At 42.7% G+C, this 17,096-nt stretch overlaps 2 protein-coding genes across 2 annotated transcripts; both read right to left on the bottom strand.

Moving 5' to 3' along the window:
* Positions 1-9,552: 9,552 nt before the first annotated feature.
* On the bottom strand, positions 9,553-10,053 carry LOC148553085 (uncharacterized). Its single transcript, XM_088494770.1, has one exon. The coding sequence runs from the start codon at positions 10,051-10,053 to the stop codon at positions 9,553-9,555; it is 501 nt and encodes a 166-aa protein (XP_088350896.1).
* Positions 10,054-13,799: 3,746 nt separating this feature from the next.
* On the bottom strand, positions 13,800-14,228 carry LOC148553084 (uncharacterized). The gene has a single exon (XM_088494769.1). The coding sequence runs from the start codon at positions 14,226-14,228 to the stop codon at positions 13,800-13,802; it is 429 nt and encodes a 142-aa protein (XP_088350895.1).
* Between the last annotated feature and the right edge of the window lie 2,868 nt (positions 14,229-17,096).

Below are 17,096 nucleotides of genomic sequence, written 5' to 3'. Positions count from 1 at the left end.
AATGAGAAAAGTAATCGCCAATAACGCCCTCGAAGCCATCATAGCCCACGTTAAGAGTTACGTTAACTAAGTTAACGTGAACTCTAATGTGGAAGAAGAAAATGAAGCCAACGTTAGTGACACTCACCTTTGTCACTAAGGTTAGACCAAGCTCATATTGGCCACGTTAAGAGCCACATTAACTCAATTAACGTGGACTCTAACGTGGGGAAGCAAAAGAATGGCCAACGTTAGTGACACTCACCTTTGTCACTAACGTTGGACTAAGCCACTTTGAGCCACGTTAACTTAGTTAACGTGGACTCTAACGTGGAGGGAGCAAAGAATTGCCAATGTTAGTGACACCCACCTTTGTCACTAACGTTGGAATGAGCCACTATGAGCAATGTTAACTCCCACGTTAACTTAGTTAACTCCCATTATTGCTTTCTTGATGGCTTTACTGGTTACTTCCAGATTCACATTGCTGCTGATGATTAGGAAAAGACCACATTCACTTGTCCTTTTGGCACCTTTGCTTACAAAAGGATACCATTTGGGCTATGCAATGCACCTGCTACTTTTCAGCGGTGTATGACCAGTGTCTTTTCCGATCTATTGGAGAATTGTCTGGAAGTCTTTATGGATGACTTCAGTGTTTATGGAACTTCATTTGATTATTTCTTAGAGAACTTGGCCAAGGTCTTAGCTAGATGTGTTGACACTAACCTTGTCTTAAATTTTGAAAAATGTCACTTCATGGTAAGACAAGGTATAGTGTTAGGACATGTAGTATCTAATGAAGGCATTTCTGTAGACCCGATGTTATCACCAATTTACCTCACCCCTCATCTGTGAGGGAGGTCCATTCCTTTTTGGGGCATGCAGGATTTTACAGGTGCTTTATCAAGGATTTCAGCAAGATTGCTTTGCCATTGTCATGCCTGCTCCAAAAGGATGTGGATTTTGAGTTTGACAGTGCATGTGTGAGTGCATTTGAGGAGTTAAGGAGAGTTCTTACCACGGCACCAATTGTGCGAGGGCCCAACTGGACGCAGCCATTCGAGATAATGTGCGATGCGTCAAACCATGTTGTAGGTGCCGCGCTTGCACAACGCGATGGTAAACTCCCTTATATCATTGCTTATTCTTCAAAAATATTGGATGCGGCACAATCCAAATATATCACTACAGAAAAAGAACTCCTAGCTATTGTTCATGCTTTAGATAAATTCAGATCTTATTTGCTAGGGTCCAAGATAGTGGTATACACAGATCATGCAGCTTTAAAGTACCTATTGACAAAGAATGAGTCGAAACCTAGGCTCGTACGTTGGATCTTGCTCGTTCGACATTGAGATTAGGGATTGAAATGGGTCTCAAAATTTGGTTGTGGATCATTTGAGCCACCTTGAGAATCTGAAATATGACCCATTTCCAATTGATGACTTATTCCCTTTTGATAGTTTGCATGCTGTGTCGGATAGCCTTCCTTGGTTTGCACCAATGACGAACTACTTGGTTGCTAAGATCTTCCCTCCTAACTTTTCTAAACACCAAAGGGATAAGTTGAGGAGTGATTCCAAATACTACATTTGGGATTACCCTCACTTGTGGAAGAGGAGAGTGGACCAAGTAATTCGAAGATGTGTCCTAGAATATGAAATCCAACCCGTTCTTGAAGCTTGCCATTCGTTCGAATATAGCGGCCACTTTGGCCCACAACAGACAGCTAAAAAGGTGCTGGATTGTGGATTCTAGTAGCCAACCTTATTCAAGGATGCTAATCGATTCTATGTGTCGTGCCACCAATGTCAGAAGTCGGGAAATACGTCCCAAAGGGATGAAATGCCTCAACAACCGATGTTGTTCTGTGAGATATTTGATGTGTGCGGCAAAGACTTTATGGGACCATTTCCCAACTCAAGTGGGTATCTATATATTCTGTTGGTGGTTGACTACGTGTCAAAGTGTGTAGAAGCAATATATACCCACCTTGATGACGCAAATACCGTGATTTCTTTCATTAGAAATAACATTGTATGCCGCTATGGGTCGCCACGAGCAATCGTGAGCGACCAATGTTCCCACTTCTGCAACAGGAAAGTAGAGGCACTGCTCAAGCGCTATGGGATATTGCACAAGATTGCAACTGCTTATCACCCCCAAACCAACGGACAAGCAGAGGTATCCAACCGGGAGATTAAGTGAATTTTGGAGAAAGTAGTGAATCCACAAAGGAAGAATTGGAGCTTCCGGTTGGGAGATGCACTATGGACGTATAGGACCGCCTACAAGACTCCGTTGGGGATGAGTCCCTTCCGGATCGTCTATGGTAAGGCATGCCACCTTCCGGTGGAAATTAAGCATAAAGCCTATTGGGCGGTAAAGCAGTGTAACATGGATTTCACCAAGGCGGGTGTAGCCAGAAAATTACAACTAGAGGAGCTTGAGTGTCTTCGGAACAAAGCGTATGAGAATGCCCGGATCTACAAGGAAAGGACTAAGGCATTTCATGACCACCATATCCGGAAGAAGGATTTTCAAGAAGGTGATGAGGTTCTCCTATATAACTCGAGGCTTAGATTCATGCCTGGCAATCTCCGTTCTAGATGGGAAGGACCCTTCAAGGTGAATAAGGTAAAGTCCTATAGAGTGGTGGAATTGTTTGACCCTAGAAGCGAGGCAACTTTCAAGGTGAATGGACATAGAGTGAAGAAGTACCATGGCTACAAGTCTCTAAAGGAGCTAGAGATGTTCCTACTTACAGATGCACCTAGAGGAGGAGAAGCTTAAGTGACTGACCGTCCAACTTAAGGACGTTAAAGAAAAGTGCTCGGTGGGAGACACCCCACCGTGGTAAGATCTTCCTTGTGTATACCTTCTTGCTTCTAGCTTTAGATTCTTGTGAATTTTGTGATTCTTGGTGTTGTTGAGTTCTTAGGAATGCTAGCTTTGTTGATTTTGTTGAATTGTTAGGATATTCATATAGGTTTCATTATTCTTGGTATGGATGAATTGTTAAAGTTAGAGAAAATGCTTTGTTTGAATATTGCATGAATTTGTGAGTGTTTTATTGACTATCTAGCTTAAACACCTACCAAGAATGTGTTAGAATAGCTCTCTCTATGTTGTATATAAAAAAGGGGGATGCACGCGTAAGCGTGCAGAACGTGCGCGCGTCCCTTGCATTTTTGCAAGTCTGGGCATCTGACTCGAGAGTTGCGCTCCCAATGCGCAATCAATGCACGAAACGCGCAGGAACCTACTCACGCGTACGTGTGAAGCGCGCCCACGCATCCCTTGACCCCAACCCTGTCCACGCGTACGCGCATACGATGCATATGTGTCGGTTGGTCTGCGTGCCATTCTTGGTACATTCGACCCAAGAGTTACGCAAACATTGCGCAAGTATTGCGCCCAACGCGCAACTCCTCGTCATGCGTGCGCGTACTTGATGCTCACGTGTCGTTTTGCCATCTTCCATTCCACGCATGCGCGCACATGACGCATACGCGTGGGTCGCCAAGCATGCATTCCCTCAGTACTTGGCACCCGAGACTTGCGCGAGCATTGCGCAAGTATTGCGCGAAACGCGCAGTCATTCCACCCTTGCGCGCGCTGTGACGCGTACGCGTCCCTCGCCTGCTCCCCTACCCATGCGTACGCGTGGGTGGCACTCGCGCGTCTCTCTCATTTCCTTCATTCCACACGTACGCATGGTGTGTGCGTGCGCGTCGATCTTGCGACGCAGATAATGAACTAGCGCGTCCTATTTCAAACCATTTTCCCCTTCCTTCCTTTTTCCTTCCTTTCTTCTTCTTCTCCTACTTTCTTCTTCCCTCTCCATCATTTCTCTCACCCACCACCATCAGTGACTTCACCCACCGGCAACCACCACTTCCGGCGGTCCCATTTTCTCTCTTTTCCCTGTTTTCTTTCCCTCTTACTTGCACTTCATCTTCTCTACTCCACTCAAGGTCATATTCTTTTCCATTCTTTTTGTTTTTATTTTATGCTTTTCTTTCTTCATTGAATATCTTTACTTTCTTTTAATTCTCTTAGTGGCATTTTGTTAAATTCTCTCTTGTTTATTTGCTTTCTCCTTTTACCTTGCTATTTTCTATGGATGATGAATTCTGTTATTACTTCTTGCTTTGATGGGTTAATTTGTTTGTGAATCCATTGTGATTATGTGATGTTGTTTGATGATTGGGTATATCTATTTGGGGTATTGCACCTTTGAATTCACTCATTGTGCTTATGATTTGCATGTTGCCAAGTAATTGTTGAATTGCACCTATCATATTTTTAGTCAATTTTGACACTATGCTTTCACATTGGTGCTCTTCTATCAATACGCTTGCCTTCTCATTACGCATTGCCCTCTTTGCATTTCATTTTGCCATTCATAGGTGCATACCCATGACTTGCTTCTTTGGATTATATTGCAAGAATTGAATTTCACCCCTCTCCAACTCCACTTCATTCCTTTTGTGTGCCTTAATGTCTTAGAGCTAGATTGGGTATTTGAATTCTTCACGCTCTTATCTTTCTTGCATATGTCATTTGGGGTTGTTAGCAATGCTTGAGTTTATTCCTCTCATGCCTCATTTGCATGCCTTTTTCACTCTTGCATCCCATGCTAGTGCATTGCTCTGTTTTCACTAGTTGTCTTGCTTGTATGTTACAGATGTCATGTTTGCACGATACCTTTTTTTTGTGGCACTCTTTCTCACTAGCATGTTATAGTTCAAGTGTGGTCTCTTTGAGTTTAATATCTTCTTTTTTCTCACCTTTTTCAGATGGTCATAAAAAAGGATAAGAAAAAAGCACAGAAGAAGCCGCCTTCCAAAAGGTCACCTCAAAAAGCCACCACCAAAGCGCAACATGCGCTCAAGGCCAAGCCTCTCCCCAATAAGGCGCGAAGCATCATTAAGATTGATGACCAAGAGAAGGACAACCCGGTGAGAGATTCCACTAGGTTTTCCAACCGCTATTACGAGCTAATGTTCCCCATCGTGATTGCACGGAATTACCATTCTGAACCCCTTCTCAACCCTCCGGGTCATGTAGTTCAGTTTATCATACCTCGCATTGAGCGATGGGGATGGGGCTTTCTCATGAGAAAACCACAAGAAGCTAATCTCTCGTGGGTGGTAGAGTTCTACACCAATTACTTTTCACCTTCTCTTCAGACTGTCTTCATGCGCCGGAAGCAAGTTTCAGTTTCCGAGAAAGCTATTCAAGAAGTACTCCGAGGCCCACCCGTACCGGATGAGATAGATGGTTACCAAGAGACCCTCCGACAGCGCGATGAATTTGATTATGTTTTTGATTGGGATGCTGTCTGTCGAGTTATTGCTGAACCGGATGCATTTTGGACCCAAGGACACCTCAAGCCCTGACCCAAGGGCATTCTTGCGTGCTTTCTGACCATCGAGGCTCGAGCATGGACCCAAATCTTGTCTCATTGTGTGTTTTCCAGCACTCACGAGACTGTGATCACCGCGGACCTTGCCTTGCTAGTTTGGTGTATACTCACAGAGCGGCCGGTCAACATTGCTCGCCTCATCCACCAAGACATGGGTCATGTTCATGCCAAGGGTAACCTACCCTTCCCGGCCTTAGTGATGGAGTTAATTGCTGCTGCTGGTGTTCCCCGAGAGACTAAGGATCGGAGAGCGATAATTCTGGTAGAGGGTGACTTCGTCCCAACCAAAAAATATCTCAAGCCTCCAGTAGAACACAGCACCCTTGAGATAGTTGCCCCCTCGGTTACTCCCACCACTTCTTCTACATCACAAGGATCTTCCCATCAAAGGCTTGAAGACCTCCACAAGAAGATAGATAGATATGAACGGCGGATCCAACGCCGATATGCTTACATCAAGAAGCTTTTGAGTTGTGTGACTTCTTCTGTGGAAGAACCAGAGATCTCCACATCCACCTCGTACTTAAGTGAAGAAAGCACTCACGAACAGGATAGTGGAAGTTCCAAACCCGACCACCCCTTGCACCTTGCTAGTAGCACGGAGGACCGTGCTAATTCTTAAAGTGTGAGGAGGTCGTTCGACCGATCTCCGTGGGTAATAATCTCCTTTTCTCAACATCCATGGACTTTATTTCTCTTTTGTTTTGTTAATTATGACACCTTGCATGTTTAGTTAGTCTTTCTTGTTAGGACTACTTGGTTAGGGTGATGGTTTCTTTTCCAAGAAATTGTATTTTCAGGGTACCCTACGAATTTTGAAAAAAAAAATTTCATGATAAACTTGCTTGAAGAATGTATTTTGGAACATAGTGTTTGAGATAAGAACACAAGCATGTGAGTTTTGAGCCTTATTGTGTGGTTATATCTCCTAACCACTATTTCCCATTCTTGTGTGCATTATTCTCTCTCTATGATTGCAATCCTTGCTTTGTCTAATTCTATATATCCATTACTTTGTGTATGAATGCATTTATATGATTGAGGCCATCATTTAAATAGTCACTTTTTCCAAACGGCCTTAACCTTTTTATTTACCATTTCTAACCAATTTTGAGCCCATGATAAACCCTTTTTGTTCTTAAATAAAGCACATCAACACCCTAAGTAAAAAATAATAAATGTCCCTGGATTTGGATCCTTGATTAGCTTAGGTAAGTGAGGGTATGTATTATTCAAATGGGAGGGTGTAATTGGGAACTTGGGTAGATGTAAAGGTGTGTCTTTGTAGTTGTAATCAAAAATTCTTGGAATTAAGAACATACTCATGTATTGAATGATTGAACGATATGCATTGACACTTTTGTACATGAAACCCCAAAAAGGGGACAAACAAAGAAAAAAAAAGAGAAATTTGTGTATATATGAGAATGAAGGAAAAAGAATGTAAGAAAAAAAATGTAAGAAAAAGAAATAGAAAAATAGAAGAAAAAAAAATATGAAAAAAAAAAGAGAAAACAATAAAAAGGGGACAAAAATGCCCCAAGGTAAAGTAATAATAACAATGCATATAGGTTGTGAACTAAAGAGAATACATGAGTATATGAAAAGTGAAACCCATGGGTAGCTAGGTATTGTATTAGAATTGTATAAGTTGTTTTATGTGTTTGGTGAGATCTTAGGTTAATCAAGGATTCAAATTTTAAGCTCACTTGACCATATACATCCCTACCTTTACCCCCTAGCCCTATTACAACCCACGAATAAAACCTCATGATACTTGTATGCATGCATTGAGTAATTGTTGATTGTTAGATGAAAGATAAATCTTGAGCGAATAGAGCGGATACACTTCAGGTGAGGGTTCGATGCTCAAACCCTAGTTATCGGCTTTCACAAGCGTTCATCTAACAAGTTATATGCACTTCATATTGATGTTCAAATTGGTAGGATTTATGGACTACATGTCATTTTCACCCTATATGCTCATATGTGCTCTTGGAGGATAGATTTACCCTTAACCAAGTAGGTAGATGCCTTTACATTAGTTGCATACATTCATCTAGGTGATTTGCACTTCATGAACCCTTTCTTCCCATGGTTTTTGGTTATTTTATTTTTAGCATGAGGACATGCTTAATTTAAGTGTGGGGAGGTTTGATAAACCCCAATTTTGTGGTTTATATTGTGTAGAATTTGAGGGGTTTTGTCAATATTTTCCGCACTTATTCACAAGAATTGAATGGTTTTGTGTTCTCTTCCTAATATTGCTTCACGATGAAAAACATACTTCTTTTGCCTTAAAATTTCCATATTTTGATCCTCTTTTATTACCATTCGATGCCGTGATATGTTTGTTGAGTGATTTCAGAGTTTATAGGGCAAGAATAGCCTAGAAGAGAGAAAAAAAGCATGCACAAGTGGAAGGAACATGAAGATTTAGATTTTGGGGAATTCAGCTTCAACGCGTACGCGCACCTCACGCGCACGCATGGGTGCGGAAAGTTGGGAATGGCGCGCAAAGATTGGCGCATCCGCGTGGATTAGGAAAATACCCAAGAATCCTAAGGGAAAAGGGGGGGATCATCCATTACACACTTAGACATAATTTTAGCTAGTTTTTGGTTCTTTGTTCTTCTAGAGAGAGAAACCTCTGTTCCTCTCTAGATCTAGTTTGATTTGATCTTCTCTTGTTGAATTCTGAATTGGATCTTGTTGATTTCTGGTTTTGATTACTTAATTTGAATTCCTTAGTATAATTTTGTTAGATCTTGTGTTAGATTCATGTTTTCTTGTCAATTGTCATTTTTTACCCATTTTGTGAATCTTGTGGATCTTGAATTGTTAATATTACATTGATGATTTCCATGATTAATTGGGTTGCTTGAGTGATTTTCCGTTGATAATTGTTAGTGGGTATCTTTTAATTTCAATTTAATTGTATTTTGAATATGTCTTTTAGTAATGCTTACCATGTGTTTGATGAAATGTTTCCTCTGATTATGGAGTAGTTTTCTTTACTCTTGGCCTATGCTAAGGGAATTGGGAAAACTTGAGTCATTGGGTCTAATGGATTTGATGATTTGAGAACCCTTAGTGGTCAATTTGATAACCATTGACACTAGCCTACTACTAAGTCAATTGGTAGCTAGATTGGACTTTATGGATTGATGTTGACCAAACCATTTAATATACTTTAAGTATAGAAGTAAACCTAATGAGTTTGGTTCCTTATGATTGTCAAGATATGGTTATTAGACATGGATAGTGATCCCAATTCCTATGCCTAGCCAAGAGTTGCTTTTATTATTCATATTTGAAACCCAAAAATTCCAATTGATTTGTCTTAGTTATAGTTACTTGTTTAGTTTTAAAGTAGAATTATATTGGATGTTCTCTTATTAGTTTGGATTTGCTTATACCTTGCTTTAGTTACTTGAATTAGTTTCTTGCACTTTAAGATTTCTTGCTTGTTAAGTCTCTTAGTTTAAATTTCTTGCTCATGACTTGCGACCCCGGAATTCTAACCAATGTTGATGCACATATTTGCCCATTCCTTGTGAGACGACCCGAGGTTTGAATACTTCGGTTACTTTTATTGGGGTTGAACTTGTGACAACTAATTCCTTAAAATTTGATCCGAGGGTCGATTATCGGTTTGAACTATACTATTATGAAATCGATTTGAGAAATTCTAGACCGGTATAACCCTTGGCCCATCAGCTGTTGATTAATGGTTGCGATTATGTTGACTCCCGGGGTGATGAGTCCCAGGCCGCCGTGAGGTTGGTAATTGATTAAGAGGTAAAAAGAATTGAATTAAACACATGTTAGGAGTATCATGTTGGGAAGGAAACGATTAAAAGTTTTAACAAAATAGGGGAACATAGGGAATGTAGACAAAGTTATTAAGTCGGGGTCATGAAAGTAACAACTTTAAACGAAATAAAGGAACAGAAACCAAGTTACTAGATCAGGGACGTGTCAGGTAGTCAAGTCTTGTTCTAGCCCTTATGAATAGAACCTCTTCAAGTTTGCCGCGTTCCATGTCCTGGGCACCTCTCTCACGTCCAGACGTTCTAACTTGTAAGCCCCTTTGCCAATCATCTCTCTTACCCTGTATGGGCCTTCCCAGTTGGCTGCTAGTTTCCCTTCTCCAAGGTTAGAAGTCCTATATCGTTACGTTGCAAAACCAAGTCGTTTGGTTCAAAGCTTCTCTTTAGCACCTTAGAGTTGTACCTTAGGGCCACTCTCTGCTTCATTGTTATTTTTGATAAATGAGCCATTTCCCTATTCACGTCAATCAGGTCCTTCTCTACTACTTCCCCGCCTCCACCGAGGAGCAACCGTGGGCTCGGATCCCCTACTTCCACAGGGATCACCGCATAGACTCCATAGGTGAGCTGGAAAAGCATCTCCCCAGTGGAGGATTGTGGCGTCGTCCTATAGGACCACAGGACCGAGGCAAGCTCGTCTACCCACACCCCCTTCTTCTGGCCGAGTCGCTTCCTGAGGCCTTGGATGATGACTTTGTTCGTTGTTTCTACCTGACTGTTGGTCTGTGGATGCTCTACCGACGAGAACCTCTTCTCTATCCCCAGACCGAAAAGGAACTCTCTAAACTTCTTATCGGTGAACTGCATCCCGTTATCCAATATCACGACCTCTGAGATTCCAAACCTGGAGATTACCTGCCTTCACATGAATTTTTGGTAGTTTGGCGATGATATACTAGCCAGTGGTTCCGCCTCAACCCACTTAGTATAGTGGTCAATGGCCACGATCAGGTATTTGACCTGTTAAGGGCCTACCGAAAAGGGTCCTAGTAGATCAACTCCCCATTGACAAAAAGGTCGGGGGGCCATCAGTAGGCTCAACTCCACTGCTGGGGTCTTGTAGAAGTTAGCATTTTCTTGGCATTTTTTGCATCTCTTTACTAATTCTTGGGCATCCATCATCATCGAGGACCAATAGTAATTGGCCCTGACGAGCTTCCTTGGCCAGGGCCTTTCCCCCAATGTGGTGGCCGCAACATCCCTCGTGGACTTCGCTCAGAACGTAGTCCATCTAGTCGGGACATAGGCATTTTAATAGGGGCTGGCTTAGCCCTCGCTTGAACAGCTGGCCTTGTATTGTCACATACTTGGCCGCTTCCCTTCTTATTGTCTTTATAGTGTTCTCGTCGTCAGGGAGTTTACCGACTTCCAGGAAGTTAAGGATTGGGTCCATCCATGAGGGGTTGTTCGCTGCTCGAGTCACGTACAGGGTCACCGTAGGTTCCTTTATCATCCCTTGGATCAAGGACCGATTTCCCAACCCTGGCTTCGTGCTCACCAGCTTTGATAAGAGGTTGGCCTGCACATTCCTTTCTCTTGGGACATGCTGTACCACGACCTCGTCAAAGTCCCCATTCAAGATTTTAACCCTTTCCAAATACTTCTGTAACAAGGAATCTCTAGCTTGGTAGGTCACGTTAAATTGGGAAGTGATGATTTGAGAATCACTGTTTACCTAGACTCGCGTCGCCCCGACTTCTTTTGCCAAGAGCAGGCCTCCTATCAAGGCTTCGTACTCTGCCTGGTTATTCAAGACCGGGAAGTCGAACTTAATGGACTGCTCGTAAACCACCCCCGTGGAGCTTTCAAGGATTATTCCCATTGCCTTAAATGTTTGGTTAGAGGCTCCGTCGACATGGAGCTTCCACCGCATGTCCGGGTTCTCTCGGGAATCCCCAGTCACCTCTACTAGGATATCTGCCATTTTCGGAGCCTTGATCGCATGCCTGGGCTCATACTGCAGATCATACTGGGATAGCTTGATTGCCCATGTCATCATCCACCCTACCAAGTCGGGCTTCTGCAAAACTTGGTGGATTACTTGGTCAGTCCTCACGGTGATCCGGTTCCCCTGAAAGGCTAAAAGTACTGCCTCAACCTTCGAGACGAAGTCAAGAGCGCATAAGCCAACTTTTCCATCTTGGTGTACCTTAACTCTGCACCTTGTAGTGCTTTGCTAATGAAATAAACCGGTTGTTGAACTCTGTCTTCCTCCTGGACGAGAACGGCTGCAAAGGCCTCGTCCGTCACCGCCAAGTACAAGAATAGCACCTCCCAGTTTTTTGGCTTGCCCAGGACTAGTGGGATTGAGAGTATCTTCTTGAAATGGTTAAAGGCTTCTTCGCAGGCTGGGGTCCATTCGAAGGCAATCCCTTTCCTCATGAGGTTGAAGAAGGGGAGAGCTTTTGCTGCCGATGCACCAAGGAAACGAGATAGGGCCGTGAGCTTGCCGGTCAATCTCTACACGTCTTTAACGTATCCTGGTTGTTATTCGCAGGACGGCTTCGCACTTGTCTAGGTTGGCCTAACCCCCTCTGAGTTATCATGAAGTCGAAAACTTTCTCGCCTCCATGGCAAAGGCACATTTGAGGGGATTGAGTCTCATATTATGCTTGGGAAGAAACGTGAAGACGGTCTCTAGGTTGTCGACTAGGTCCTCTGGTTGGCTGGTTTTCACCAAGATATCGTCGACGTAGACTTCGACCGACCTGCCGATGAGGTCCCTGAACACCATGTTTATTAGCCTCTGGTAGGTTGCTCCTGCGTTCTTCAGTCTGAACGGCATCACCCTGTATTAGTAAGTCCCGCCTGGCATTATGAACGCCATTTTTTCCTCATCAGGTCGGTGCATCGGTATTTGGTTATATCCAGAGTATGCATCCATGAAGCTCAGGAACTGATATCCTGCCGCCGCATCTACCAGGGCGTCAATGTTGGGGAGGGGAAAGGAGTCTTTGGGACAAGCCTTGTTGAGGTCCGAATAATCAACACACATCCTCCATTTCCCGTTGACTTTTTTGACAAGGACTACATTCGACAACAATGTCGAGTATTCAAGTTTCCTGATGTAACTAGCTTCTAACAGGCCGGCCGTTTGCTTGGCCACCTCGTTAGCTCTCTCTTGGGATATCTTCCTTTGCCTTTGAGCAAAGGCCTTGGCATCTGGCTTTATGGCGAGCCGGTGAGACATGAAATCGGGGTCCACCCCAGGCATGTCGGCTGGGGCCCAGGCGAATAGGTCATCGTTTGCCATAATGGCATCCATGAGGGTTCTTTTAGATTGTGGGGGAGGTTCCTGTTCACAAAGGTAAATTTGTCCTCTATGTCCCCGAGCCGGAACTTCTCCAAATCTCCTTCGGGCTCGGGTCTCGGCTTATCGTCCACTCTAGCGTCTAAGTCGGCCAGAAAGACCCCGGATGCTTCCTTCGACTTCCTTCTCAAGGAAAGGCTGGCATTGTCACATGCAACTGCCATTTCTAGGTCTCCCCTGAGGGATCCAACGGACCCGTTGTCGGCGACAAATTTCATTAAGAGAAGCTTGGTGCATATCACGACGGAGAACTCATTGATCGTCTTCCCCCCAGGATGACATTGTAAGCTGTGGAGTCTCTTAGGACTACAAACTCGGCCATTACCGACCTCTTTCTTTCTCCTTCACCGATACAAATAGGGAGGACGACTGTCCCGTTGGGTTTTATGAAGTTGTCTCCTAGGCCGACGACACCGTGCTGGTTGGTTTTTAGGTTGGTCTCATGGAGTCCTAGGGCGTTGAACACATTTCTGAACATGATATTAGAGTCGGCCCCAGTATCCACGAGGATCCACTTGACCAGACTCGTTCCGACCCTTGCCGTTATCACCATGGGGGGATTTTCTGAGATGTTGTTAGTCTGCTGGTCCTCTGGTCCGAACGAAATCCTCAGGAATTCCTTGGACGAGGGTCTATGGTTCTCCGACGACACGGCTAAGACTTTGGCGTCCTTCTTGGTGGCGGACCTTGACTTGGGGGTTCCGTCTCTCCCAACCACCACGTTTATCATAGCGAGGGCGTTGTCGGTGTCCTCGCTAGGTCCCTGTTTCTGTTTCATGGCTCGACCACAGATCTTCCTCGGAATGTTCTCGCTCCCTTCTCTTGGGCTCCCTTATGAACTTGGAAAACTCGATTAGCTTTCCTTCGTAGATGGCTTGCTCCAAGGAATCTTTCAGGTCAAAGCAATCCTGTGTTTTGTGGCCAAATCCTTTATGGTAGTCACAGTACAAGCTATTGTTCCCGCCTATTCTATCTTTTAGTTGCCTGGGCTTCGACAGGATGCCCTTGTCAGGGATCTGTTGATAGACTTCCTCTATTGGGGCTGTAAGGGGATATAGTTTGTGATCTTTTCCACTCAAGGGAAAGGTTTGAAAAGTTTAGCTGATCCCCCGCCCTTGGAGGGTTCTTTTGCCCTTTCCCCGTGTCCGGGTTGACAGGTGGGGGGGGGGTTGACCGGCTATCGCTTATTGGCCGCCACGACCTGGCTAACCTCCTCATCATCAATATACACTCTCGCCACGTTCTAGATCTCTTGCATTGTCCAGACGGGCTTGGTAGTGAGGTACTTTCTAAAGTCCTCATTTAACAAACCATTCGTCAGGCATAGACTGGACACTGAATTGGTCAGGCCGTCAATTTCTAGGCACTCATCGTTGAATCTGTCGAGAAACTTCCTAGTCGGCTTACCGGCTCTTTGGGTGATCCCCAAAAGGTTAATGGGATGTAAAGCTTTGGCGATGCGTGTGGTGAACTGTGCTAAAAAACTGCGAGTTATATCTGAGAAGGTCGTAATAGACCCTTGTGGAAGCACATTGAACCACCGAATTGCTGGTCCTGCCAAGGTCACGGGGAAGAAACGACACCTCACCGCATCGCCAACACCCTCGAGGTTCAACCTGGCCTCAAAGGCTATTAAGTGTTTCTGAGGGTCTTGGATTCCATCGTATCTCATGTCCGTTGGCTTGTCAAAGTGTTTCGGTAGCCAGACCTTGAGGATGGAGGGGTGAAACAGGGTCGCTCCCTTGATTATAGGGTCATGCCGCCTTCTCGGCCTCTCTTTGTTCTCGCCTTAGCCCTCCGACCCGTCATGGGTTGAGGGAGATCGAGCGTCTGCTCTGCGCCTAGTACGATTCCTCTGGGGGCTTCTTCCCCGGGCTTCCGATCTCCTAAAAGGAGATCGGGTACGGGAGATGCTCGGGCTAGGTCAGTAACGATCCTTGGCCGCCAGCTCTCTCTCAAGATTTTGCACTCGGTGGCGTAATTCCTGCATGATCCTTGCGTTGTCACCACCCGTACCACCGAAGGGGTGTCTTTCATGGGAGCTGGAAGGAAGGTCGTTCCTATGAGAGGGGGTCCTCGTACGCTCGCGAGAGGAAGCCATAGAGGCTATTCTACTAATCAAGCGAGTTCCCTCCTCCTCGCGCACTTCCTCCTCTTCCTGCTAATCGACTGGGCCCAACAGAAAATCCATTCACGCCAGGCTTCTCCACAGATGGTGCCAATGTTCGGTAGCTCGGGGGCTCAAACGGGTCAGATCTCAATGTAGTGAGAGAGTGGGCAACTGAGAGGTGGATGCTAGAGAGCTCAGGTGAATGACTCCTCCGGTCCAGCGGGTTGAAGAAAAGGTGGGGCCACCTGTAAAAGGGCTCCGACACTCAAGTCAGTATTTGTACAAGAAGTGGCAATTAGGGTTAGAGTAGATGACGTATCTCTTGGAGGTAGAGCCCTCGCCTTATATAGCCTGTATGAAGTGGGTCCCACGCGAGCAGACCATCTTTCTTGGAAGTTTCCTTTCCAGCTGTCAGGGTTCACGCAGGAGGGGTGGCCTTTGGGTCACACCCCGGCTCGAGTTGCGATAAACCGCCGAGTCAGTCGGACGCCCAGTCCTGGACCCTTGGTTACCGTTGAACTAGGCCGGAACATATTTAATAGTAAAAAATGCAGTACATAGATAATACAGCGATAGGAACATGGCTTGCATGCATAAAATTTTGATAAATAAAAAAATAATAATAACACTTGCTAAAATAATTGTGGTCAATTGATTGGAACTTAGTTGATTAATCAAAAAATTCTAATAATTATTATTACCTCTTAATAATTGACTTGTTAAAATAATTTACTTTAACTCATTAACATAGATTAAATAGCAAACGATAGATAAACCTAGCTAGGAAGTATTTCTAAATTAAACTTATTTAATTGTCTTCACTTTGTTGCTTTAGTTTTTTAAATTTACTTCTTTAATTTCATTATTAAGTTGTTCTTTAAATTCATTTTTTTTCCTCAAAATCTCCGATCCCTTATTTTCATAATCAATTTATATGTTCTCCTTATAAGAGATAATTCAAACCTTAAAATTCTCAGTTATACATTTTTAAAGGTTTAAAAATCTTTCACTTTTTCTAATTGATCGTAAAAATTTGGTATTTAGAGTGTACTATAATAATATGAAATCAATTTAAAGATTTAAATTCTGAATGACAAATTTTTAGGTTTTAGAAATGGTGGTTTTTTTAGGTATTTATGGCCATTTGAATCGTCATTATTATCAGAAATGGCGGTTTTAGAAAACGACGTAATTCTGGGCGCCATTCTGGTTATTACGGCGGTTTTTAGAAAACCGCCACAATTTTTTTGGGTTAAAATGGCAGTTTTTAGATAGGTTAAAACAGCGGTTCAAACCACCATTATTTTCAAATAAAACGGTATTTTTTTGTTGGTTAAAACGGTGGTTCAAACCGCCGTTATTTCCAAGATTAAAACGGCAGTTTTGGTTGGTTAAAATGGCGATTCAAACCGCCGTTATTTCCAGAATGAATATGACATTTTTACCCTCATAGAGTAGCATTTTGGTTGGTTAAAATGGCATTTTTAGTTGGTTTAAATGGCGGTTCAAACCGCTATTTTTACCGAGTTAAAATGACATTTTATGTTGTTTAAAATGGCAATTACAAAACGCCCTTTTTACGGATAAGTGAAATTTTTTTATCATTTACAAAGACAAATTTTAACCGTCATTTTTATCGCATTAAACAAATAATTTTTTTATTAAACTTTTTCAATAACAAAAAATCAATACTCATAAACAAAATATTATATAACTCATAAATAATGTATTAAACATAATACATTATTTTTTAGTATTAAAAATTAAAAGTAGTAACCCCTATACAAATAAAGTATCTAACATAACATAATTTTTTAATTATAAATGTCTTAACATATAGCTCTTAATACATAAAATCTCCATCATAACTTTTGGTACACTTTGTCATGATAATCTCTGTCCTCACTCCAATCTCTCTTTTGTCTTTGATTATTTGCTTCTAGAGTGATTATTTTCACGCCCAACTTTTGCCTGAAAGAAAATCATGTTCATTTTAATTAATTTTCATTTCACAGCTTGGTTTATTATTATTATTATTATTATTATTATTATTATTATTATTATTATTATTTTCTGTAATAATGCCTAATTAATTATTACCAACTATCTAGGAGATTCTGGAATGAAACACAAACTAATCAACAAGCAAATGCAAAGTGTTAACCCTTCAAAATTTTCAAGCAAAGCTAATAGAATTAGACTATTTTTCTTCACAATTAAAGCAAGATTTATATATATAAATTAATGATATTGTTACTTAATTACCTGATAATTCTAGTTAAATATATATGCAATTAAAGAGAGAATATTAAAAGTAAAAGGGACATTGGATAGGGGAGCTATAAAGCTACACAATATATATGTAAAGTTACAACAACTCTAGCAGCAAAATATGAAAATAAATGACGACAAATGTTTCAAAAAATGGGT

The sequence above is a fragment of the Arachis ipaensis genome, chromosome B7 (assembly GCF_059453495.1).
Source record: "Arachis ipaensis isolate K30076 ecotype BB chromosome B7, ASM5945349v1, whole genome shotgun sequence".
Classification (NCBI taxonomy): Eukaryota; Viridiplantae; Streptophyta; class Magnoliopsida; order Fabales; family Fabaceae; genus Arachis; species Arachis ipaensis.
This window is presented reverse-complemented; position numbering and strand designations above follow the sequence as displayed.